This window comes from Neopsephotus bourkii, unplaced genomic scaffold (genome assembly GCF_033783945.1).
Source record: "Neopsephotus bourkii isolate Nb327-2 ecotype Australia unplaced genomic scaffold, CSIRO-AGI_Nbou_v1 NB_114, whole genome shotgun sequence".
NCBI lineage: Eukaryota > Metazoa > Chordata > Aves > Psittaciformes > Psittacidae > Neopsephotus > Neopsephotus bourkii.
Window position 1 is genome coordinate 922,085 of NW_026900631.1, and position 26,524 is coordinate 948,608.

Genomic DNA, 26,524 nt, shown 5'->3' on the forward strand with positions numbered 1-26,524 from the left:
TGAGGGAAGTCACTGAGCGTTTCCGGGTTGGGTGGCGCCGGTGTCGGCACTACCGGTATCACCATGTCGTGCGTCCTGGTTCCCTTCGGACACTTCCAGGACCTGGATGCGGCTCGGGACTTCTTGTGCCCTCACCGCCGCCAGGCCAGCGCCGCGGCCGGCAAGGACAGCGGTGAGTCCTATCCCGCCGGTCCGCTTACAGCGCTGTGTGGCCTGCCCGGTGCTACAGCCGGGGCTGGACTCGCTCGTCTCCGCTCTCCTGTGTGTCATTATCCGCTGTGGGGTGTGCAGAGAGTAACCGCAGGTAGCCGGGTGCTCGGCAGCGTTACTGTGGGATGGGGCTGTAAAGGGTGAGTGACCTGCTACAGGTGCCGTGTCTTCGCCGGCAAGTTCATGTTTTCCTGGTGTGTGTAAGTTTCAGATGTTCAGCTGTTCTCGGTCCTTATGTGAGTGAAGCTCTTTGGCCACACACCCCGTGTGCCACGAACTTCGAGATGAAAGTTTGTGATTTTATCACTGAGAAAGTGCAGTTATTCGAAGGTGGTGTAGTAAAGTTAACAGGCGTTGTACTTGCAGGGTTTTCTAGCAATGCAAAGTTTGTGTAACATATGCTAAAGATGTAGTTTGGCAGCTTACACTGAAAAGCAATTAGATCCTTTCTGTAGAAACTACAGTCTAAAGTTGTGGACCTGATTTCTGTTGTTTGGGGCAAGGCACATTGAAAGCTTCTCAACAAAGAAGAATGACCAATAGGTCCATGGCCAAGGAAATGAAACGCTGGCCTGTACGTTGTCAGTCCTGTACTGTATTTGGCTGGTGTTTTGGCTTTCTGTTAATAGCATTGGAGGAAAGTGTTTGAAGAGGTTAATGAGGATGTTTGTAAAGTTGTCTCTGCTGTAAGCAGAGCTACGAGGGAAAGCAAAAAGGGCTTATTTTAAAAAGCTTAAAATGTCTGGGGAAAGAGAACATAGTGTGGGATGTGTAGGAAGGGACCTTTAAAGTCCATCTAGTTTCAGCCCCCTACTATGGGCAGGGACACCTCACCCTAGATGAGGTTGCGCCAAGCCCCTTCCAACCTTGGCTTGAACAATTGCATGATGGAACATCCATAACTTCTCTGGGCAACTCGTTCCAGTTTCTCACCACCTTCACTGTAAAAAAATTCCTTTCTCATATTCAAATTAAGTTACCCATTTCCAGTTTAAAATTTTTGGTCCTTGTCCTGTGGTACAGGTCTTGGTAAAAAGGTGACACAACAGTTGTGAAAAAGTTTTAAAAGTACAGTGTATGTTCAGCTAGTTAACTTTGCCACTAAAACTTATGCATTCCCATAGTTATACATTATCTCTGCTTTTGATGTCGTGAACCAAGGAAAGAGAAAAAAAAAGTCTGAGCAAATTATTTTTGGTTGGTTGTTTTCTTTATAAAGTTCATATTACATTTTTATAGGCCAGAGAGCCAAGGCAAATATTTTTAACCAAGTAAGATATAAATAGGTTGATTTTATCAGAGAATTCTGTAATAAGCACGGTTCCATTGGCAGAATGTACTGTAGTATTTATGTATATGATATTTATGTAGTTGCATAGATATCAATAAACACATGTCAAAGTTCTAAGTATTTTATATTTTAAACTGGAGAACTAGAACCTTTTATTTACTATTTTTCTTGTGTGTTTTTTGTATGTTTTTTTACATTCTGCTGGATTTGTATGGAAACTCTTTCACTAGTATATAAACTTCATAGTTAAATTAAAGATGCTGTCTACCTTAGGAAAATGAATGTTTGTTAAATATTTTTAGTTAACAAAGCGTATTTCAATGAACACATTAATTATGTTTTTTGAGACATAATTAATGTTTTAGGTGCTAAATAGAATTTTCAAAAGCTCCTGTCAGATTTTGGGTGACAAATGGTTTTCAAAGGGTGCCTTCAGGATCTTCAGTTTGCGGGATTTCGGTTTTTTTATTATGAGTTGTAGATTTGGGTTTTTTTGGTTTGTTTATTTGGGTTTTTTTTTTTCTTAGTATTAGATCAAATAAGCTTTTTTCTGCTGTTTTAGCTTTGGCCATTTTTTCATTATAACCAAAATATTTTCTGTGAGTGTATTGGCCACACTGAAATCTGGGATGATTCATGTGAGAGCATTTTTGTAGGTCCATTTTAAATGAAAACAATTTGTTCGCAAGCAGTATGCATGTCTAAATCACCGTGTGATACTGTAACTTTTATTAAAGTGTGAAAGTAGTTGTCTTTAGTATGAATAAAAAGCTGTACTTCTCACCTAGTCATATTTGACATAGCAGCATATTTCATTTATGGTAATTTAATCTAGGTTGTTAATTTCAAATTTAAATTGTAAATTGTTTGTCGAAGTGCAGCCTCTGTTATAAATACAGATGTAAGTGAGCTTAAAAAAAAATCTGCTTTTTATTCTAAGGGAACTTGATTAGTCTTTTTTCCTTCCTTTATATAAGTGAACGTTGAAATGCTGTCAGTGTTAGAAAAAGATAGTGGAAAGCATCATCTCAACTACAGCTTTATCCTTTCCTGTGGCCCAGCAGTTTATCTGGTTTGTGCAAAGGATGATTTTGTGTGGTAAAGTGGGGAGGAAAAGGAAAGGTTTAACTTTAAACCTGGTGTAAAGTCATTTCTGCTCTTGCGAGCTTCCTGTTGGGTCAGGAAACACTGGAAGGAAGGGTTCGCATTGTTCTTGCTTGTGTTACGCACTCATGTCTTAAGATTGCTACTAATACAATGCTGAAGTGACTAAAGAAATGTTCATGGACTGTTTGAGGTAATGATTGATCTGCTGTGAAGCAAAATATAGCTGCATTTTTGTTGTGCACATTAGAATAAAAGGTGCTGGTGTGGATCTTGTCTCAGGTATCTTAAATTAAAAAATATATTTTGGAGTAAGCTGGCTAAAGATGCTTCATATGGAGTTCCTGTACTTATATTTCCTTAAAAAAAAAAAAAAAAAAAGGAGTGGAAAAAATAATGCTAACAATGAGGCACAAATAATCTGTGGAGTGATATCTAAATGGCTTTGAAAACTTAAGTTTCGAATGTGTAAATACTGGGAATAGAAAGTATTTGCGTTACGTTTAATTTGCCAGCTTGCTGCGTTTTGGGATGTGTATTGGCTAGATCAGAAAACAGCTGTAGCAGTTAATTTCATTATACAATTCTTTATAAAGGTGTACACCTGAAGGAAAAAAATCCATCTTGTTTGCAAAATGCAGTAAAGCTTCACAGGCATAACGGATTTTTAGCTTTAAGAAATTAATGGGTATTTAACTGGAAAAAAACAGAAAACTGAGCAATACACATAACATTTTCTATAGCTTTATAGTTTGAAGAATTTAACTACACTTTATTTAAAGTGATGTGTTCTTCCAGTAGACCCTGAGCTTGAACTGTGTGTTTTAAAACATTGATGACAGGAGTTCAGTGACATAACTATTTAGGACTGCTGGTCTGAAGCTGAACTTTGGAGGTGTTAAGATGAAATAAAACAATCATTACTTTCCTGGTGTGCAGGTATTTTTAGTTCCCAAGTGTGTTTATCTCCTAGTACCTAAATGAAATGGATAATGAAAAAACCCCAAACCCAAAAACCCAAACCAAAACTTGTTCTTTGGAGGTCTTGAGCGATGATATGCATCTGTAATAATGAGCTGGCATAGCACATAGCTTTGAGGTGCAGCTGCATCAAAATTGACCTTCTGGTTTGGAGGGTTGCTCAGGGCTATAAGGTGTCACTTCACTGCTTCTTTTTACTGTAGGAATGTTGGCTTCAGCCTGGTGGGGAAACACTTTTCCAAACTCTAGCCCTGTTTCGCTGGCAGCATCCTGAGAGATGCTCTTCAGCCCAGTTCTTCTAAACAACATCTTTGGACTTGTGCTTGCACACTTTGTTTTATCTGGATCAACTAATTTCATTCAGAAACACAGAAGGCCAGGCAGGCTTTTTATTTCGGAGTTGCAAACAAGGTTACAAAGAAAAGAAAAAGATTATAAAATCAAATTCTCTATTGCATTTAGCAACAGTTCTTAGCTATTTCTGTATCCTTCTTAGAGAATTTGGTATGTTCTTATTGAAGAATAGTCTAACAAGCTCTTATGTATTACCTCGTCAATCAGCTTCTCCCCTCCAGAAGGCATGATATACAGATAAGATTCCTTTATTTCGATTTTCATGTAAAATTTCATAAAAACCATCCACTGTGCCTGAATTGTGCTACATCTATAATTGTTAATGCATTCTGATAGGAAAGACTAAATGACATGCTCTCAATGTGCATGACAGTGGTGTCAGAGTACTTTGTCCAAATTATCTTTGCACCTGAGTGTTTTGCCACTTTAGCACCTCCTTTACTGGATAAACTTCCTTCTTTCTTGCTATAACTTCAGCTATTACTTGCACCTGAAAGAAAGCTGAAATGCTCTGTTTTGAATGCAATCTGGTTCACTCGTTTCCTGTACCATATAGCATCACAAAGTTGCTTGGTTGTTTATTCCTTCCATATGGTACATCAGACTTCGATTTTTGCAGTTGCCAGCTGTAAGCCATGGAGATCTGCAAGACGGCTTTAAAGACTCTCTGGATTATTTTTAATTTAGTCATCTTTTATTCTGTTGAAAGCAATTGTGACCATCTAAAGGAAGAGAAATTGCTCAAGTGTTTCTTTTTCAGATCAGTGAGCTAAGTTTGAGTGTTGTCTTCTTTTTTTCTGCTTATGGTTGTCTGAAGTGATAACACAAATGTAAAACTAGTCTCAAAAGGGGCTTCCTAGTTAGTAATGCTGTCGAAACCTAATGTACTTGTCAGTCCCATGTTGGAGGAGCTTTGGGAATAAATGGCTCATGATTACTGAATAGCAAGAACATTTTCAACTATTTCTGTAATTCCTTGGCCTGAGAAGAAAAGAAATTGCTTCTATTTCTTCAGTAATTATGCAATCAAATGGTATCAGAGTTGCAGTAAATATACAGAGGGGAAAAAAAAACCACCACAAACCAACCTGAAACTCTTGCACTTAAGTAATAGGACAAAAAAAAAATTGCGTATTAATTTTATAAATTCTTGAATCATGGATGGGAAACAAGCTGCAAGATCATAAACCAAACAAACATAGACTTGCTTGTTTTAGAGCTACATATTGATATAGGTAGGGGTAGTTTGACCTTTGTGGTTCAGTTTTCAATGCATGCTCTCCCACTTGGCAAATAGAGGCTTTTCTGGGCAAGCCCATGCCAAGCATGTCCTCTGGTAACCTGCTGCATAGAGCTGGAACAGAAGCATGAGGGCAGGTGGGAAAGGCTGTTGGTGGCTCCCCCAAGTTATTGTGCTGCTGAAGGGAGGATGCTGGCAAATTTCTATGCCCAGAGATATATTCTGCAATTTGGGGAGGAAGTCTTAGATTGCGTAAAAACATCTTTTATACTGAATTTGTTAAATGCCAGTTAGACCTCATTGATCTAGACCTGTTGCTAGCATTTCTCTCTCCTCTGTTCTTGTCTTCTAAAAACAACATGGTTGTCAGAAGGACTTGTTTTTTGTGTGTATTAAGTTTATGATAAATATGCTTGAACTGAATTTTCTAAAGCAGCATTTAAAGTTTCACATATGCTGATGATGGAGTTTTAATGCAATATACTTCAAATTAAAGAATGAAGTTGTTCATATAGATGCAGTAGATTAACTTCTATTTTTGCAAGCTCTGCAGTAACACACGATCTGGAATATTGCTGATGCTTTATCTAAGTAGGGTAGACCTGTTTACCAGACATCTGCTGCTAGACAGAGGGAGATGAATGGAAATATAGATTTGCACAGGAAAGTTTGATTTCTAATTAGTGGACTGGAAAAAATGAACACATTCCAAATCAAGAACTGTTTTGGCCTTGTTTAGGTATTGATTACTAGGTAATGTCTTACATTCCACAGCTGCAAATTCTGTAATGTTACTAAAGGAAACGATGGGGTATTTCACAAAATCTTTATTGTAAAAAAACTTGGATCCTATGTCTTCTCTGGCTTGATCAGCCTTTCTAGGTGCTGGTGCGTGGAAAAGTCTTTGCAGGCATTGCAGAAGCAGGTCGCAGTTCTAAAATATCTCTGCAGCTTTATCAGTGGAATTGTGCCTCACCATTACCTCATTTTTCCCATCCTTTTTTAATTGATCTTGCTTCATCCAAGGAAGATGACAAGCAGGAAAACGTAGCTATTCACAAAGAGGCAGCAGGATTCTTCATGGCTGAAGTCTGTTGTTGCATGTTCAGTCTCAGAATTGAAGTGGCTAAAGATTCTTGGAAAGGCTGGTCTGCTCTGTGTTGTAGGGAAGCCAGTAGCCCCACCTGTTTATGTTTCTCTCTGGACTGTGCCACACTGACAGACTTCATTTCTTCATGAATTTTACAGTAAGGAGATTTTGTTGCCTTTTGAGGTAACAGAATGCAAACAGAAGTAGAATTTTGTTAGCTATCTTCAGCTAAACATCAAAGCTAGTTACGATTTTCTTCTTGTGGTTTGTATTCAGCAGTATTTGTCATAATTCTCCTTTATGTGTTTTGTCCTGGGTTCAGCAGTAGCAGTCATTTTTCTCCTTCTTAGTAGCTGGGGCAGTGCTGTGGTTTTGACTTTCGGCCTGGGAACAGCGCTGATAACACCAATGTTTTCAGTTGTTGTTCAGTAATGTTTACTCTGACCAAGGACTCTCTGAGTCTCATGCTCTGCCAGGGAGGAGGGGAAGCCGGGAGGAAGCAGAGACTGGACACCTGACCCAAACTAGCCAAAGACATATTCCATACCACAGCACATCATGCCCAGTATGTAAACTGGAGGCAGTTACCCAAAAGGGCTAGATCACTGCTCAGTCGGGCTGGGTATTGGTCAGTGAGTGGTGAGCAGTTGTATTCTTTTCCCTTGTTATTTCCCTTATTACTGGTGGTAGCAGCAGTGGTTTGTGTTATACCTTAGTTACTGGATTGTTCTTATCTCAGCCCGTGGGAGTCACATTCTTTTGATTCTCCTCCTCATCCCTCCAGGAGTGGGAGGAGAAAGGGAGGGGGGAGTGGGGGGAAGACTGTGTGGCTGACTGGGTTTAAACCATGACAGTTATTTTTTGGCACCCAGCGTGGGGCTCAAAGGGTTGAGATAACGACAGATCTGACCAGTGTGCCTAATCATATTTGTGCTAAGGATTCATTGTTTTGGATTAATAGTCACTCGTCACAATGCTGATATATCGGCTTTCAAAGTTGTTGCTCTTGATCTCACGGTTCCATCATGTTGTACCTTACTTACAGCCAGTATTTGCTGTTTTAGTGTTTATTGGCTGGGGGCCTTGGGCTAAGGTTCTTGTTTCTTTGTACTTATGGTAATGACTTGTAATACAATAGGATCATTGATCATGAAATTGATCTGGCTTGCGTTCCCAGTTTGGTCACTACCTCTATACTTTGGGAGGTATATAATAGAAGGGAATAGCAATTACAAATCTTTTTCCTCCTCCTTGGCTGGTCAGCCTATGAGGGAGACATTCCCGCACACCCTAGTAACAAGTACAGCAGCTACTCAGACTCCGACCACAGCAGATAATGCAGCTACTCCAGCGACAAGTACAGCAGCTACACCAGCCCCAATGACAAGTACAGCAGCATCATTTGAGAGTTCTGAAGGTTTTGAATGGCCTTTGGGTATCCTTGAGACCTGCCTGCTGATTGTGATAGGGGTCACCCTGGTGGCAGGCATACAGTGTGTTTTACCCACAACCATTTGTTCTGATACCAAGAGCTGAGCAGAGTCGGGTTTGGGCCTTGTCTAGGGTTAGACGATGACATAGGAGGACCAAGAGATTTTCCCCGAGGCTGGACACTCATGAGTGGCAGGGTGTGTGGGGCAGTATGGGTAAGTATCTAGGCCAGTGGGCCCTGCCAGTGCTTTGGAAGTGTTGGAGATGGAAGGCAGCTGTATGGAGAACCCAGCAACAAGCTGCAGAAACTGCTGAAGGGGACAGTCAATTATTTTGACCCTGGTGGGCCCATAACACTTCAGGCCATCAGGGCAGAGATGCAATATACAGATGGACTCATGATCGAGGGGTGGACTTAGCAATAGACACTATTGCTCAGGTTGTTCGTGAGTGTGAACACTGCACACAGCCTCTCCTGCTCTGAAAGACTGTTACAAGAGATGGAGCCCAACATCATGGACCAGATGGACTCAGCAGCTTTATAGGGAATGGTCCATGCACTAAGGAATGATCTCTCTCTCTCTGTGGATGTGCATATATATGAGTGATGGTATATTGAAAATGTGGGATCTGAACATGATGTGACTGGTACGGAATAAGGGGTGGATACTGTCCTGGGTTCAACAGTAGCAGTCATTTTTCTCCTTCTTAGTAGCCGGTGCAGTGCTGTGGTTTTGACTTTCAGCCTGGGAAAGTCTTGTGAGTCTCATGCTCTGCCAGGGAGGAGGGGAAGCCGGGAGGAAGCAGAGACGGGACACCTGACCCAAACTGACCAAAGAGGTATTCCATACCACAGCACGCCATGCCCACTATAGAAACTGGAGGCAGTTACCCAGAAGGGCTAGATCACTGCTTGGTCGGGCTGGGTGTCCGTCGGCAGGTGGTGAGCAGTTGTATTCTCTTCCCTTGTTATTTCCCTTACCATTATTGGTGGTAGCAGTAGTGGTTTGTGTTATACCTTAGTTACTGGACTGTTCTTATCTCAACCCGTGGGAGTTACATTCTTTTGATTCTCTTCCCTACCCCTCCTGGAGCAGGGGGAGAAAAGTGGGGGGGAAGTGGGGGGCAAACTGCATGGCTGACTGAGTTTAAACCTCAACAGTTTGCACACTGGAAAATTCTCAACTCCAAATACAAGATTAGAACGTGACCCTTGGAAGCTGTTTGCGCCTTGGTTATGCCTGAAATAACTGCAGTCAGATCTGTATTGATGACGATGCTGTAAAACTGACTCATCCAGTTTATAGATGGTGCAGACCTTTCCATTTTAACACAGGTTGCTCATGGAGTGGGCATTTTGTCTTCTACAGTCTCATGAAATACCTTCTCAACAGCATTGGTGGAAAATTTCTTTCTTAAGCTAATATTTTTTTGTCTTTATTAGCCATACAATAGTTTAAAAATCTGCCTAAGCAGCCAGAATACAGATTTCTCTTGTACTGGATTCTGCCTTTCTGGTGGTAAAGGATCCAGAGTTTTTAGACGAAATAAATTGGAGTGTTCCGGGTACAAACCTTGTTGTCCATACTGTTTGACCACCTAAAATGGCAAAATCTTACTTGCTTAAGACTAAATTGAAAATAATTGATATGGCTAGGAAACAGGTCAAAGTAGCCATGACATAAGCTAATGAGAAACTTGAAAGAAATCTTTGGAGTAATCTTGAAGTCTAATTGAAGTCTAGCTTTCATACTAGTGCTTCTAGATGGAGGTCAGTGCACTGATTGCTTGAGGGTCCCAGTGATGGTCTTTGAGAACTGTACATCTTCTAAATTGCTGTGCAGAATTACCCTTTGCATAGAATAATTAAATCCACATCACAATTGGGATTTTTAGATGAACAAATTTTAGATGTGTTCATACAATATGTTCGCTCTTTTAAGGCAACTAGGAAGTAGCCTGTGGCTGAATTTCAGTCTTCTCAGGCATTTGAAGTATTTTGTAAGCCTGTGTGTTTTGAACGATATAGTTAAAACTGATCAGTGTCTCATTCATTTTCCTCTGTTGTCTTGCAAAGATGTGAATAGCCAAGGTCCTTGTGCTCATTTTCCCCTTAGAGGCCACAGCTTCAATTTTTGTTTTGGCCGCTTTAGGAGTGCGGGTGAGATCTGGATCCTCAGAGGTTTTGTTGTCACAGATGAATTTCCATGTACTGTCATTCCCTGTTAAAATAATAGAATGGTTTGGGTTGGAAAGGACCTGAAGGTCATCGAGTTCCAACTCCCCTGCCATGGGCAGGGACACCTCGCACTAGGCTATGCCACCCAAGGCTCTGTCCAACTGTGTCCAACTCTGTCCTTGGACACTGCCAGGAATGGAACATTTACCACTTCTTTGGGCAGCCTGTGCCAGTACCTCACCAGCCTCACAGTAAAGAACTTCCTTATATCTAACCTGAAATTCCTCTGTTCAAGTTTAAACCCATCACCCCTTTGTCCTATCACTACAAGTCATTCTCCAGCGTCCTTGTAGGCACTCTTCAGGTATTGAAACTTATGTTGCTACTGACTGATCCAGCAATTGACTTAAACCAAATCAAAATCTACCACTGTGGAAAGGAATATGTACAGAAATACTGTTTCTCATAAAGTTGAGCATATGTTGTTTTTATGGTGTGTTAAAGATCATCTTACGCCACGTAGTGAAATATCCGGAGTCCTGACAGGAGGGAGCCTGCTGTCCCCTGACTTTCCCTCTGTAGCTGCCTAATACATGCAAGATGGGACTTTTGTTGTGTTTGCAGTAGTAATTAGATAAATGCAGCTAAAGCTCAAATTTTGCAGTGATATCTGGGGTCTCTGCACCAACTGGAGAAAGTTTTTGTCAAGTGGGCACAAGAGTTTCCCTCTGTTATGCCCTCGCTCTTTGCTTGCTGTATTGAACTTGAAATATGTCTTGGCTCTCCCTCAGTGTCTATGAGAAACCAAGAAAAAACAAATTTGGTTGAATAATTTGTTCTAGAAAGCAGAGAGGCCCTGTTGAAGGATCAATGGTGTATTGCACCAGGGACTGTAAGGTGTTACTTAGCAAGGGCTTTAGATGCAGTCTGTCAGAGTTAATTTACAATTTGTTCTGTTTCCACGTTGTACTTAGGTTTCATCTTCTGGTACTGCTTCTCAATAGTGTCAAAACTGGAAGTAGGACAGCCATTTCTGCCACTTCATGTTTCTTTCTGTAGAGCTCATTTGGTAACTGCCATAAATGAACTTACTGGCAGGGAAATGAAAACAACCACCAGCAGCCCTTTCTGATTGTTTTTCATTGCTTATGCTGTATCTCATGTGCTGTTTCACTCACGTAACACATCTTTCTTTGCTTAAATTAGGCAAATCAACCAGCTGGGAAGATGGTGGCTGGGGAGGCTGGGATGAAGCAGAATTACAAGAACCTGTAAGTACATACAGATGAGTTTTCATTGCTAAGTTGCCTGTTCTGAAAGACTTCTCTGCTTGTTTCTGCTTTGTTTTTTTCTTCTATATAGTTATCACCTGGACAAGAAGGATCTTGATCTGTGTTACAAATGTGACAGCCTATTTGTCCCTTGCTCCTGTAATTTTTTCTAAATATAATTTGGATGTTGCCTATTGTGATATTTACCTATGTTCTTGTATTCTGTAGGGGTTTTCTCACTAGAGTATGCACATATCTTCCTGTGGTGCAGCAGCTGGGACATCTTGTTTGTCCTATAACTAGTCAGAGAAAGTAGGGCATGGCAGTGGAGTTATAATAATCTACCATGAATTAATATAAATCAAAATCTCCTCAATCATGAACCACTGACACAAGCATCTTTCTGACTATCATGTAGTAATTCTTTTATGTTGTGATGTGGGGATGGTATTACTGGAGGGATTAAATTACATAAGTAGGATGGGGCAGCACAGTTGCCCTTCAAAGGGAGAAAAACATCCCTCTGCCCAACTAGCTCAACTAGGAATAACATTGCTAGTTTAGTAATTGTTAAGGCTGAGACTTCTAGCTACTAGCTGCCTTACATAAGATGCTGGCAAAGTTGACTGTGTAGAAATCCTCTGCACCTGCATGAATCATCTGAACAGAATTGCTTGATTCATCCCCTGTTATTGCTGATGGGGTTTACTGAGGGATCTAGAGCTCACCTTGTTAACAAAATGCTCTTATCTGCTGTCTTTATCTCTGTATGCAGAATATATGCCTAAGGATTTGGGCAGGATCCTCCTAACTACTTACTTCAGCAGGGAAAGAAGGCTTTCAGCTGAGCTGCCAAACAGTTTGAAACAAGCATGATGCCTCCCAGGAATGAATCACTGGTGCTGATGTCAGGGAATGACAAGTGTATAAAAACGTAAATAGGATGGAAAATCAGCTCCACTGTAATTGCCATGACTGTTTCTTGGGCCACATCTTTGTTAGATGAGCTGTGATATTTATAACTTCCTTAATGAAAAGAACAAATGCTCTGTTTGTTACTTATATTGTAATTTAATAGAACCAACAGGCTCTAAATGGAAATTGCCTTATTTTTCACTCTTTTTCTTTAAAGTGTCAAAATGTTCTGCCAGTTAGTTCACTCCCTTCTTGCTAGGGATGTCCTGCATACGTTTTCCTCCAAAGCTGCGAGTAGGTTCCGGTCAAACTGTTTAGAAAGAAAGAAACTGTGATCCATAGCAAACAGAACTGTTTGTCCGTGGTTTGCATTGTAATTGGTGCAAAATGCATCTTTTCTTGGAATTAGTCACTTGTCAAGTATCTGTTTCATGGAACAGAGCTTTTGAGAAGGCATTCTTTTCTTCCACAGGGTGTCTTTTTATATTAACTATTTTGTTGGGATGATGATGTTAAAGTCATGTTTTAAATGCTGATTTTAATGTTTTTGTCTTTTGCCTTTTAAAGGAGTTTCTTTTGACAAGTGTAGTGCCTTTTCTGTTTTAACCCTTAGTTTATTTTTGTCACTAATATAAGATGGCCATATTTGATGCCTTTAGATTTCAGGTTCTTTGTATATGCATACTTATGTTGAATTCTTTGTTTAAGATATAATTTTAACTCCTTTTTAACCTTGAAAAAAGCCTTTCATTTTTTATTCTTTTACCTCAGTTTGTAAATCATTACATTAAAATCTAGTATAAGGCTTTTCTTTGGGGTTTGGTTATGTGTTTTGGTACAATATATTTACCTCTGTCAGGAGGAGTTAACATGGGTATCACAGACAACTTCATCACCTGTTTGTGAAGACTTGACAAATGCCAGTAATCAGGGAAAAATTGTTGCTATAGAGCTTGGCATCCAGCAGCAGACAAAAATGGCATGAAAATAGGTTGTCCTCCTGCACAAATCAATGGATAATGTGGACAAAGTTAGCAGAATGTTTGTGGTGTGCTAATGTTGAGCTTGTGATGGATATACAAGGTGTTCTTATGTGCACAAAGCGATCCATTTATGGTACAACCTTATGAAAAGAAGGACGCAATGAATAGCTGATTAAGAGTATGATATACAAATTATTCCTACTTTTTTCATTTGGGAGTACATGTGTATTTTTTCAAGTAGGTGTAACTTCATAACAGGATAAATTGCATGAATCAAAATGATCATATTGAAGCTGTTGGGGTCTTTGTGCATAGCTGCTTTGGGATACTAGAGAATGCAGTAATATTTTGGAGAGCTAGGAGGAGGTAGGCTTGGTTAGATGGCTATGGAAATAGAGACTGGACAAGGGAAGGTGTTTGTATTGCTGTGATCAGGTTAAGAGGGTGAAGCTAAGAAAGCTGGAGTATCATCTCTGAGACACCTTTTAGCTGCCTGCTCAAAGCCTATTACCTACTTTTTTCCTTTAAATTATGGTTAATAGGAGCTACCTTTGTTTGTTCTGCAGTCAAACATTTGACACTGCTCCAAGGAGAAAAGATGCAATCTGTTTGCTTTTATACTTAGTGATGGTATCTAAATTGTAACTTATCCATCGTTAAACCTTTAAAACCTGATACTAAACTCGAATTCTTTTTCTTTGTCAGTTCCTTCTTGTGCAAAGACATATGGTACCTGTTGCATGTTACCATGAGGCTTTAGTGTGAATGCCAGCTTAGTTACATTCTTCCTATGTGCATATGTTTACTTAATGCTGGTCAGTGTATGAGCTTGGATAAATTATTCATTTTGAGTATGGATTATGATGAGAACAGCTAAAGAGATTCTCTCCAGTCTCTAATCCGTAACAATAATGCTTTAAATTTTGTTTTTCTAATGTCTCTTTGGTGAAAGGAAAAGATTTTGAACAGCAGAATTAGTGATGAGTGCTTTGGGTTTTGTTTTGTAAACACATACAATTAGTACAAGGTTGGTGCATTTCTCTTGGGTTTTCATGCAAGTTCTAGTGACTGGATAAGTAACAGTCCATTCAGTGCTGTTATTGAGGGCAAGCCAAACTGTTGTCATGAATCTCGCAAGTTCTTCTATGTTTAGAAACTCTTGTATACATTTACCTATAGGAAGAAGAGGAATCTAATTCTAAGAACCAGAGAAATTACTGGCTTCAGGATTGTGTGTTGTCCTTGTCACCAACAAATGACCTGATGGTAATAGCTAATGAACAGAAGGCAGTCTTTTTAGTATGTAAGTATACATGGTACTGAGTGTATATGCTAGTACATCTAATACATTTAACAGCAATCAGGACAAGACTTGTTTCTCTCCCATCCACTTTCACCCTCAAGGCATACCTTCAATAATTTTGGAGTGTTTTATGGTATAAATCATGCAGTTTTCAGGTACTGCTTGGGAAGTAGGTTGTTTTGGTTTTACTTCTTAGCTGTGTTTTGGTTGGAGAAAACTTTTATCATGTATAGTTAATATACGCTGTAACTACCCAGTTGTTTTGAGATACTCCAAGATATTTACATCAATTGTGCTCAATAAGAAAAAGCAAGCGTTTGTATTAATTTTAGCCATTAAGAAATATTTGACCTTCTTTTTCTTTTCCTTTTGAAGAAACAAAAGAGCTAACTGAGCCAGTGGCACTTAGAGGAGGGATATTGAGGTGGATTGGTTTTGAGATTCCTATCTCCAATAGGAAATTATTCTTTGTCTTGAATAATGGGAAGCTTTGTATTTTACTCTCAAGTAGGGCTCGTGGAACTTTTAAAGGTACCCTTACTGTTATGAACACTGATAAGCTAGCTGCTGTCTACATATCTGCTGGGGTATTGATGGTGTTAACAGCTGTAGTTGGTTGCATGTGAACTTGAAGAAGTGAAACGTCCTGCTATGGGGCATATTACACCATTTGAAAACAAAAACAGGCCCTTGAAGCTCAATTGCATAATGAGGTAGATTGTATTGAGTTGTCATGCTGCATTTGGCATTCCCTGCATTCCCTTGTGTGTTCCAAACCTGATATAGGTTAGTTGCTAATTTTTCACTAAGAATGGAAAGGTAACAGTACTCTTCAGAAAGTTCTTACTGGATCAGGAGTAAGGAGTTGATTTACCTTGCCAAGATCTCACTAGCTGGAGTCTTGCTTCTGCTCAATGGTGCAGTAGCAACTGTACCACGCAGGGGCAGAAGTGTCCCTGTGTGTCAGGTTTTAGGTGTCAGACAAATGGCACACAACACAAACTTTATTTGGCACCTGGGAGTTGATTCAACAAATGTCAGCTGTAATAGCACCTTATGCATAACAAACTGTAGTGTTTTCTAACCTTGAATATGATGTGATGTTTAAATATTGTCAGGTTTAATGTAGGATTCCCATGTCCTTCTTGGTAGTTAAAATTAGAATTTTCTGTTCATTTAAGCTCATCTTCAGTAATCTTCTCAGAAGAAGTGTGCTTTTCTCCTAAGGATCCCTGTTTTGTAAATAGAACTTTTAAAATTTGATAGTAGATATTACTGTCTAAATCTCATTAAAAACCAGTCATTTCGGAATTGTAATTGTGTGTTATTCCATGTCTTCAAGGTTTATGACAAGGTGCTTAGCTAAGTGTGCTGAAAGTATTGTACATCCATTGTACAGAAGGGAAGGATTAGGAAATAAAACTACATTTGTGAGATGCAAAGCAGTTTTTATAGATGGTATCTTTATTCTTAATGGCAGCTAAATGGAAGCACAGTGACAAGGGGAAGGAGGAGATGCAGTATGCTGTTGGCTGGAGTGGCTCTCTGAACGTTGAAGAAGGGTAGGTGTTGAAATAACAGCTGTGATAAAAATATCATTTCCATGTTTAACAATTAGTAGTATATGCTTTTTATTTGTAGGATTGTGGAGTTTGGGGTTTTTCCTTCTTACATCTGAATGCATTCATTGTCTTACGCATTTTAATGTTGAAAACAGAAGTGACCTGGGTGATCAGAAACATTGTCTGCAAAAGTCACTCTTCATGTATAGTGTGATACCTCAGGACAAGTTCATACAAATTAAGAGAGGTCCTCTCTCTGCAAGTGAGTGTATTTCATGTAATTTAAACATCTGAAGAGATCTGGGTTGTGATACTGTTTGTAAGTTCCTGTACGAGGAGGGGAAAAAAAGAAATACCCTTCTGAAAAAAAAACCTACTTTTAAAGTAGGGATTAAATTTTGTTAGGGGATGTTGCAACTGGAAACATGAAGTTGTTTTAGCAATACTCCCTTTCATTTTTGAAATCTCAAGCAAATATAATGTTATCTCTCTGATGCACAAATAGTTTTGGGCTCTAAGTCATTTAGGGACTTAAAAAATTTGCTTTGGTCATACATTTGGTATTTATGCAACATTTCTGCTCTCTCTGTCTTCCAATAACCAGACAGATGCTTTCCACCAATCTCCCATATGGAAGAGGATTTTGCATCTTGTTATTAAGTTTGCAGCCTTGAGTTGCTGTCTGCCTTTCCACATGCTTCTTATTGGCTTCAACCTTCTGTTACACTGCAGGAGGTGTTGACTTAATCAGTTTCTCTCCAATCTGTAAAGTTCATAACCTAACTGCTGGTGCCACACATTTAAACTGGCCTATGTACATCTCTTTAAGTTTTTTTTTCACTCAAATTATTCTGTCATCTTTTATTAAAAAAAGGAAAAGAAATTCTGTTTGGGATTTTCTTTCTTACTACTGTTATACAGAACAGGAAGCTTTCTTTAATGGACATGGTTGTATTCACTACACCTTGATTTAAGGTTTGCAAGGGTTTACTCTAGGTGAAGGTTCTATATCTGTGGAAGTATGGTAATATGGTAAATAATAAATTACCATCAGATTGTCAAAAGACGTGACTTTTTTATCAGCAGATGCCTCCAACTGATAATGTTTTGTGGTGGCCAAGCTTTGCTATTGGAAGATGAGATTCCACTGAGATATTGAAGTTTTAACTGAACTGTAGTTGATGTCAAGCTTGCATTTAGGAAACCTTTTTTCTCTAATTGTCTAGCTGATAACTTAATCACTCCGTGGGGAATGGAGGTGACCTGAAATGCAAATAATCAACAGTACTGCAGGCAGTTACAGTTATGCTTTAAGTGCTGTTTGGGATGTCATCTTGAATTTATATGCTCTTTCATTAAACCTTTGTATTGCTTCTGTTTCCCCAGATACTATAAAACTTTGTCTCATGGTAACAGTTCAATAAGTTCTGAGTAGAGATATTGAGGCTTGCTAATCTGCTTGCCTTCTGCGTGCTTTGCTTGCCATGCACTGAGCATGCTCACCTGTTGTGTGAACTGAGAAGACCATGTTAGCCCTTTGAATGCTCTTAAATTGGTGAAATGCAATTGATCTAAAACCTACCTAATTGCATAATGTGATTCAAAAGTTTATTTTGATAACTCTGGTTTAGTTCTTTGTTTTGTGGGTTTTTTTTTTTGTTTGGTTGTGGGTTTTTTTAGTGGTTGTTCTCTTTATCTCATTATAGATCAGGAAAAAATATTTACTTTTTGATACCTGAAATTTAACTTGCATATTTACTGAAGAGTACTGGCAGAATATTCAGTCTGTGAATGATGAAAGACAACACTAGCAAGGTGTAATAAGCACTTCTGTAATCTGCTTGGGTAATCTTGAACTTGTAATTGAAAATGACTTGAAAAAGGTTTTTTCGCTTTTTAGTATCAATTTGATGTATTGTGTGCTGCATTAATATAGTCTTAAAATGTTTAAAATGCTGAGTTGGTAAAATCTCTTGTAAAGCAAAATTTCACAACTGGAGAAAATAAGATACGTAATGGTTTTATCTTTCTTTTTTAGTGAATGTGTGAGTAGTGTATTGTGTATCCCATTGGCAAGTCAGAAGAGGTAAGGATTGATATTCTTATGTATGTGCATCATCGGTCCCCTTACATTGTTCCAGTTTTAAATGCTTACAGCTTGGAGCAGGATTTGTTTGTAACTTGCAGTGTGTCTTTGTGCAACAGGAGTTCCACGGGCCGTCCGGACTGGACCTGCATTGTGGTTGGCTTCACCTCTGGCTATGTTAGGTTTTACACTGAGGTAAGTTTCACAAGCCAAGCTATTGTAAGACTCATCTATTCCTATAAAACTTCTGTTTCTGCAGGTAGTGCTTTTTGGCTTACATAAGAAAAGGGGCACAAATGTTCATGCTTATTATTCTTTCTCTTCCAGAGTGGAGTTCTGCTTCTTGCTCAGCTGTTAAATGAAGATCCTGTCCTACAGCTTAAGTGCAGAACCTATGAAATTCCCAGGCATCCTGGTGTCACAGAACAGGTTTTGTCACATTATTTCAAAAGTGAAGTGGCAGTGTTATGGTGTATGGAAGGGAGTCTTCTCTGTGAATCCTCTATGTCCTTTACCAGTTTTTGATGGGATGAACAGTTCCTTAGAACAAGAGATCCTGGATTTCTTGTTCTAGAATTAAAATTTGTGTAATTTGAGGATTCCAAATTGGTTTTTTGTTTTTGGAGTATTTAGTTAGATTTGTACTATTTTTCTCTGTCATAACTGTGCAGGGCAAGGTTTCATTCATTTCCTATTTATTCATTCATGTGCGCGAAGCATGATAATATGTTGATGAAAGTAGAAAATGCAGCTGGACAAGTGCCAAGAGCTAGATGTACTCATTCATAAGATCTTAATTATTTCACAGAGAAGATAGATGAAAATTAAAACAATCTTTATAGGAGATAGTTGTAGCAACCTGCATGTCATTATGAATGCATCTTGCAGAGAAGGCTCTTGCTGAGCTCAAGCTCTTTAGTAGGAAAGCAGCTTGCTTTGCTCTTGGCTGAGTTGGCGTGCTTTATGCAGAAAACTAATGAAGTTACAGATCCTCAAGTTTGCTTTATACAAATGCGCATGTAATTTAACATCATGTTTTGGGATCAGTTTTGAAATTCAGAAGCATTAACGAATATGAGTCTTGAATTTATATCAGCAAATTAGCATTTATGTGCCCATGTGGTAATTTGGGCACTAAAAATCCAGTCTCAGAATTTGGCTCATAAAACCTTGATCAATTGCATTCTAAATAAACCTATTACTTTGTGGCCTTCACAAGCTGCTGTAACTTTTTTGTTTTCTCCATAAGCCATAAAATACATTAAGCAAAAGTTAAAGTTATTGAAAGAAGGTAAATAGGCACATAATATGTGCCTAAACTTACCTACTGGTTGGTTTTAATACTGAATTTCTGTGGTTCTGCCTTAGTCCGTTGCCTGTGGCTTGTTAGATATTAACTTGCTGGATGTAATCCTCATCTTTTTGTAGTTAATAGTATAAAAAGCTGGAAAAGAAGTTGCTACAACAGTAACAGTGTTTTATTCTTTTTAATTTTTATTTTTTTCTCCCTTGTTTAATTTTCTTCTGTAGAATGAAGAACTTAGTATCTTGTACCCAGCAGCAATTGTGACAATTGATGGTTTCAGCCTCTTTCAGTCCCTTCGTGCATGTCGCAATCAGGTTGCAAAAGGTATGTTTAAGAGGAAATGTTCATTTCTGACTCTGTTAATAGAAATTGACATTACATGAAAATTACTTATGTTTGTTAAATATCAAACCAAAATGGAATTTGGATCTTCCTTGTGTGTCCATCAGTATATAGGCATCTACTGCAGAGAAGGAAACTTCTTCCTCTACAGAAGATGTTCTCAGGGTTATGCATGATGAAGCTCTGCTTTTCTGGAAACAGTTAAACAGCTGCCTGCTGATGGGAAGTCATGAATGAATTCATTATTTTGCTTTGCTTGCATGCAGAGCTTCTGCTTTAACTGTTAACCTGTCTTTATCTCAACCCACAAGTTGTCTCATTTTTATTCTTCCAATTTTCTGCTCCATCTTACTAGGAGGGAGTGAGCAAGCAGCTCTGTAGTGGTTACCTGCTCACTGGGGTTAACCCACCAGCATACTGCTAAGGTGCTTTTTAACATGTCAGGATGCTGATTTTGCTGTCAGTGAAATGCTTTTCTTGACAGTAAGGACTTTTTAGCAGGTGATAATGCTGTGATGATAATGTTGGTAATGATCACTGCTCTTTGTATTAATGTGGAAGAGCTTTTGATACCTAGTTTGATTGTGCAGCCTGTTTTTTTAGTATAGTGCTGGTTTATACTCTAATTTGGAAGCAGGGTCGGTTTCCTGGGGTTAGAGGAGAGTCATATAACAGCACTGTGTAGTAGGTTGTATAAGCATGCTGCTGTTACAGTTCTGCAAGATAAAACATATATATGTCAAGAGTTTCAATTATCCCTTAATTTTTGCCATGGTTCTTACCTCACATTGTTACAGATCTAGTGCATGTGCTGACTTTGCAAGTACTTTTGCACAGGAGTGTCCACTTAAACATGCCCAGACCACAGAGATAAATTGTCGTGGCATTTTAAAATTGAGTAGAATATTAAACCATAAATTATGAGTAAAACAAAGCTCTCTGCAAGCACAAGACATAGACGTGGTGGAATATCATTTGCAGTTTTACTCAGTTAATTGTTTAAAATATTTTAATTTCATTAAGGTAAGTATTTTAAAAGGCTATTTTAGTTCAACAGCTGTTTAAATGTATGTTAATTTTAAACTAGGTTATTTTGTGGCTTAAGATTGCATCATTTCCCCCCTCTATTATGCTATTCCTTTGTCTTTGACTCAGTAGGAATTTTTTTGTGTTTTATCAACTTTTGTCAGCTGCAGCATCTGGCAATGAGAATGTTCAGCCTCCACCATTAGCTTATAAGAAATGGGGTTTGCAAGATGTGGATACAATTGTTGACCATGCTAGTATTGGTAAGCATTTCTGTTTAATTTCAACTATTTGGCTTAAATAAAACTGAATGCTTCTGTGTTTTAAATTTGGGGTGAGAGCTCTTAGTGGTACTGATTGGATAGAAATAAATAGTGGGAGAAGGCTGTTGTAGTGAATGATGTCATTAACCATCATCAGACATATTTTACTTTCTCTTCAAATCTGATTGAGTCTCCCCTGTCCACTTGAGGGGAGAAAGTTATAGCTGTAGCTGTCTTGTCCTCTCTTGTTTGGCAGGGAACAGCCAAGGGAGACTAGATCAGGTGCAGTTATTCCCGTTATGGTCAGGTTAAAGGTCTGTCTGCAGGCAGGTTCAGGCAGGTATGGGTCTTTTCAGAGTTTAGCACATCAAGAAAGTAAAAGTTGGGATTGTTCCTCTCCAAAAAGGACAAACTGACTTCTAGGCTCTCAAAGACTTCTACTGCCAAGGAATTTGAGGAAGCCCAGGTTCTTGTCAGACAGGCAGGTCTAAGGGACTGTCAGTTTCGTTTTTCTTCCCTTTCCAGGTAAGATGTCAGAAGGGAGTTAACAAGGCAGGTGAAGTGAATTTGGAAGTTGTTTTTGATGCTGACCTCAACTGGCTTTTTATCTCTTCTAAATAAACTAACTATGCTTTATAATTAACCTACATACATCAGGTTATTTCTGCCTGGGTCCTCTGGAATTCCTGCGGTTAAAGCTGCAGCTCCTCCCTCCCCCCTGAATGTTTGCTAGTCAGTCAAGGCAGGAATATATTTAGGCTTCTAGAGCAATTGCATGCCTTTATTCTGAAAGTGTAAGACATTCACTTTAATGTTTTTGTTAGGCATCATGACACTGTCTCCTTTTGATCAAATGAAGACTGCCTCCAATATAGGTGGATATAATGCAACTATAAAAAACAGCCCACCTGCTATATCTCAGTATGTTACTGTTGGATCCAATCCTTTCACTGGTTTCTTTTTTGCCCTGGAGGTATGTACTACAAAGCTGACTTGCTGAAATTTTGAATGATTAATCAGGCTCTTTTCCATATGGGTAGTTCTGAAGTACTCTTATGTTAATTTTTTGCTGACAAGTGTCAGCATAGAAGATCTCCTTGATCTTCTGAAACTGGAATGATCTGGAGTGGATGTGATAGTAACATCTATCACAGGTTCCTGCTAATGAGAAATCTTATTTTCAATCTTAAAATGAATGTGATATTAAAATATTTTTTTAATTTTGTTTCGTTTGTTAGTTTATTGCTGATTAAGTAACCTAAGGTTTCTGCAAAATCATGTTGAAGTTGTGCAAACATTCCTCTTAAGGATGTTTGGAGGCCTTTGATCATATACATACATGGCCTGAGTATTCTGTGGTGATTTTATGTAGCGGAACTACTACTTGTAGAAGAAAACTGCAATTTAGGCTTCACAATACTTGCAGCACACTTAGTCATCTTGCATTGTCTTGGAGGAGAAGGACGGCAAGGTAGCTCTGTCTTGCACAATCAAACCCTACATGTGTGCTGTCCTTATCAGGATTGAAAGTTGATTGAAAATGCCAGAATCAGGGTTCTGATTTTGTACATGCTTTTCCAATATGTCTATGAAAAAATTGCCTACGTTGATGTTTGCAAGGATGCTATAGCCATCCACCAGCTAACTCTCCGTGATAAATCATACACAGGGTTTTTTTAACTTCTGTTGCAGACAAACATACCAGTGACTTGCAGGAGGATTTTGAAATGGTAAAGAGATGTCAGAATGGCTTTTCTGGGGGCAGTGAATTAAAATTTTGCAGAGTCTTAAAGCTATGCTTTCTGAGCTGAAAGTCCGTAGGAGGCCTGAAAAACTATTCTGCAGTTGAGTTCAGTGTAAGACCTATTTCTTGGCTTTCTGAATACTTTGTTCCTTTATTTCAGGATGGCTCAGATCTGACTATTTCTTGTCTTTCTGAACACTTTCTTCTTTTCTTTCAGGGTACCTCACAGCCACTGTTGTCTCATGTTGCCTTAGCAGTTGCAAGTAAACTGACTTCAGCACTATTTAATGCTGCCAGGTAATAAAATAATTATATATTTTTGATGTAGCTACAAAATGGTTTGAGGAATTTTAGGGCCATTAGTATGATCTCTGTATGTGTTTTTCTATTGCAAGTGGCTGGCTTGGTTGGAAGAGTAAACACGAAGAAGAACCTGCCCCAAAACAGAAACCAAAAGTTGAACCTGCAACCCCACTGGCAGTGAGGTGAGTTTTACATACTGTCACAATTGCTTTAGATCTCTTCTGGTTTTAATGATGTGAATTATTTTAAATGGTGTATAATTGATGAACATGTATTTTTCTTGACCTTAATCAGTGATGGCAGTTTGCAGATCATTTGTTTGAAGCTTTGTTTCATATCAGTTTATCATTGTGGACTCATCCCTTTCACTTAAGATGTGGGCTCATTATTACCGTAAGAGAACTGTGTGCACATTTTAATGACATTATAAGTGCGTAAATACCAGCCCTGAAGTTTATCACTCAAGTGTTTCAAAGAAGCTGCATGATAGTTTAAAGCCCCTCTCAAAAAAGAGGTATCCTATTTCACTGTTGATAGAGGAGAGAGGAGAACCGGAACAACAGTTTGTAGCCTTATGTTATCAAGAAAGCTGATAAAAGACTAAAATAATTCCTGTTTGCTTTCCCTGATTATTTTTAAGTATTCCCCAGACTATCTGGCAACAAGGGAGGATATATAAAGTAACCCACTGCACTTGAGATCTTTGCCCACAATACATGACAAGGCAGTCACCCTAGTTGCTGAGCTTTGGTTTTCACTAGGACTTTAACAGATCTCTGAGATCTTGCAGTAGACATAACGTGCTCTTGATTTTACCCATGCCTTTATGTTACCTTAAAAAAGAAATCTGAATCCTTATGAGATACTGTTTACTGTCTCTGAAGAATAACAGATATCTAGTGTTACTTGTGTTTTCCCCCCCTTTTTTTTTTAGGTTTGGACTTCCTGATTCCCGTCGCCACGGTGAAAGAATATGTCTTTCTCCATGTAACACTTTGGCAGCAGTAACAGATGATTTTGGAAGGGTTATTTTGCTGGATGTTACGAGAGGACTTGCAGTTCGCATGTGGAAAGGTATGATAGTATGTATCAGTATAACAATGAATACTCTTCAAAACATTGTGGCTTCTTATGTTCAGATGTAGAATTCCAAATATTTTTCCATTATGAAGAATGACTTTAGTACATTGTTATTAAACACTAAAGGCAGGTATATAAAACCTATATGGGTATTGTACCAATTGCTGAAATACTGATACAGCCTGTAGTAAAATTGTGTTTGGTTTGTATTGTGTAGATGTCTTTATTTTTTTCCCCACAGCTTCTCTCCCAACAGAAAGCTTGTAACCTAATTTTTTTTGGGGGGAAGGCTTTAGCTCTGTTCTCAAGGCTTCTCTCTCTCGAGAAGCTCTAGTATCTTCTTTAATTCTACTGAGGAAATGACCTGAAGTTTGAAAAATCAGTAAGGTATACAACTTACTAGATTCTCATTCCTTCGTGTGAGTGTGCAAGAATGGATTGCTCAGCCTCTAAACTGCAGACATTAAGCTCTCATGGTAATTATACCTAATGTTACAGCATGTCTTAGTATCTCTATGCAATTAAAATTTTCCAGCTGTTTATGAAATGGAAGATAAGTTTTAAGAACAAGTAGAGAATCTTTAACTCTTCTCTCTCCTCCCCGCTCCATGCCCAGTTCAGATGATCATGAATATAGTAGCTGCTTCAGTGACATGCTAGCAGTGTGATAGCTAGAATAATCATGTTTCCTTATGCATTCTCCTTCTCTCATATTTTGAAGCTTATTGGCTATAATATATGCTTTCTGATATTCTTGGACTTCTTTCTTCAGTACTGGAGAGCTTCCTGTCACCTAGCAAGTACTGTTAGAGTCCCAAGCTTTGTTTGATAGTCAGACACAGGTTTACAGTTTGCCTTTCCCCCATGTTCACGTGTGGAATAAAACCACAGTTTTTAGCAGAACTGGCCACTGAATTAAATGGTTTGGGTTGTACCTTTCCTCTCTGAGTTTTGAATGCTTTTCAACCTTCTTACCATCACTTATCTTGTTATAAATCGTTTTATACATTAGTATTGTGGTTTGGAGTCTTCATTTGTACTTGCTAAACCATTACATAGTGATATCATAGAACATCTTTGCCTTTTTTTGTTTAGGAAGATTTTGTGGGAAGGTATTAGTGTTTCCGAGAGAGAAAAGATAAGTACTTTTATTGGGTTACTAAAAGTTGCATTTTAATGATGAAAACACATACATATTCTACTTAGTAAGTTATACATATTTACGTCATTAAATCTTTTTTTATTGTTCTGAAGTGTGGGAAATCTAGCCACTTACTACATACTTTCTCTGGGAGGCTTTTGCAGCGGCGTAATGTCCAGAGTACAGACCTGATGTGTTTTGGGTTTTTTTGTGGCTTCTCCCAGGAGAATTTGTTCCTCCCCAGAGCTGTGCAGGAGGCTGCATTTGGCTCTGAGGAGTCCTCTGATGGGTCCTGCTGAAAGTCCATGGACCACAGCTCTTGACAGGAGCTAGTCTTGTTGCACAGTTTGAAACAAAGCTTAAGACAGCTTGCTGCTGGAATAGTACTGAAGTGGGTGGTGATGCGTGCTAATCATGTATTCATTACTGTATGCTAATGAACTTCTGGCTTCTCTTCCAAAGGATACCGTGATGCAGAAGTTGGTTGGATACAGACTGTAGAGGACCTTCATGAGAGGGAAACTGAGAAGATGGATTTTTCTCCTTTTGGAAATGCACAGGGTCCAAGCAGAGTAGCTCAGTTCCTTGTGATCTACGCTCCGAGGAGAGGCATTCTGGAAGTGTGGAGCACACAGCAAGGGCCTCGGGTTGGAGCCTTCAATGTGGGGAAATACTGTAGGTAAGAAACATTTAGCAGGTAGGCATATTGGCTGTGCTGCTGCAGTAAAGTCGTATGTGGATATGCCAGTGGTAAAAGTGGAAAGTGATGGTAGGCAGTTTTTGCATAGCCTGCAGTTTTTTGCTGAATGTAGCTGCTTTCGTTATAGAAGGGACTTTGTTATCTTTCATCACCCTACTTAGATAGGCACACTGTCTGTCAGTCTTCCCTGATAAATGTGCAGTAGTTGTTAAACCTTAGGTTTATAACATAGGTCTTTTTATTCAGTGTGTGGAAAGAGGTGGTTGCTCACTTTGTTTCTCACTGTTTTTTATTGTTTTCAGGTTGCTGTATCCTGGTTATAAAATAATGGGTCTAAACAATGTGACCAGTCAGGGATGGCAGCCCCAGACTTACCAGATATGCCTTGTTGATCCAGTCTCTGGAAGCGTAAAAACTGTCCATGTACCTTTCCATTTAGCACTGAGGTAAGGACTCTGTGCTCTGTATAACCAAATGAATGTCATCATTGTTTTTAAAACAATGTTGTATTTAGAGAGAGTGATTCTAGTTTTCCTTCTCAAGCTGAATAGTAGGCAATAGCCTGATTGGTTTGTATGCTTTAACTTGATTATTTTTTTTTATTAATGTGATGTTATCT

The 26,524-nt window shown here is 38.8% G+C and overlaps 1 protein-coding gene across 1 annotated transcript in view; it reads left to right on the plus strand.

Annotated features, from left to right (window-relative positions):
- The window catches only part of RAB3GAP2 (RAB3 GTPase activating non-catalytic protein subunit 2), a 42,991-nt gene continuing 16,467 nt past the window's right edge, over window positions 1–26,524 (plus strand). The window contains exons 1-15 of the mRNA XM_061365377.1: window positions 1–172; window positions 11,087–11,151; window positions 14,229–14,352; window positions 15,833–15,914; window positions 17,953–18,000; window positions 18,120–18,195; window positions 18,328–18,429; window positions 19,531–19,630; window positions 20,839–20,937; window positions 21,762–21,910; window positions 22,899–22,978; window positions 23,077–23,166; window positions 23,919–24,058; window positions 25,668–25,884; window positions 26,208–26,351. Coding sequence (XP_061221361.1) covers window positions 64–172; window positions 11,087–11,151; window positions 14,229–14,352; window positions 15,833–15,914; window positions 17,953–18,000; window positions 18,120–18,195; window positions 18,328–18,429; window positions 19,531–19,630; window positions 20,839–20,937; window positions 21,762–21,910; window positions 22,899–22,978; window positions 23,077–23,166; window positions 23,919–24,058; window positions 25,668–25,884; window positions 26,208–26,351 — 1,625 coding nt within the window. The 5' untranslated portion in view covers window positions 1–63. The remainder of the gene's footprint in view (window positions 173–11,086; window positions 11,152–14,228; window positions 14,353–15,832; window positions 15,915–17,952; window positions 18,001–18,119; window positions 18,196–18,327; window positions 18,430–19,530; window positions 19,631–20,838; window positions 20,938–21,761; window positions 21,911–22,898; window positions 22,979–23,076; window positions 23,167–23,918; window positions 24,059–25,667; window positions 25,885–26,207; window positions 26,352–26,524) is intronic.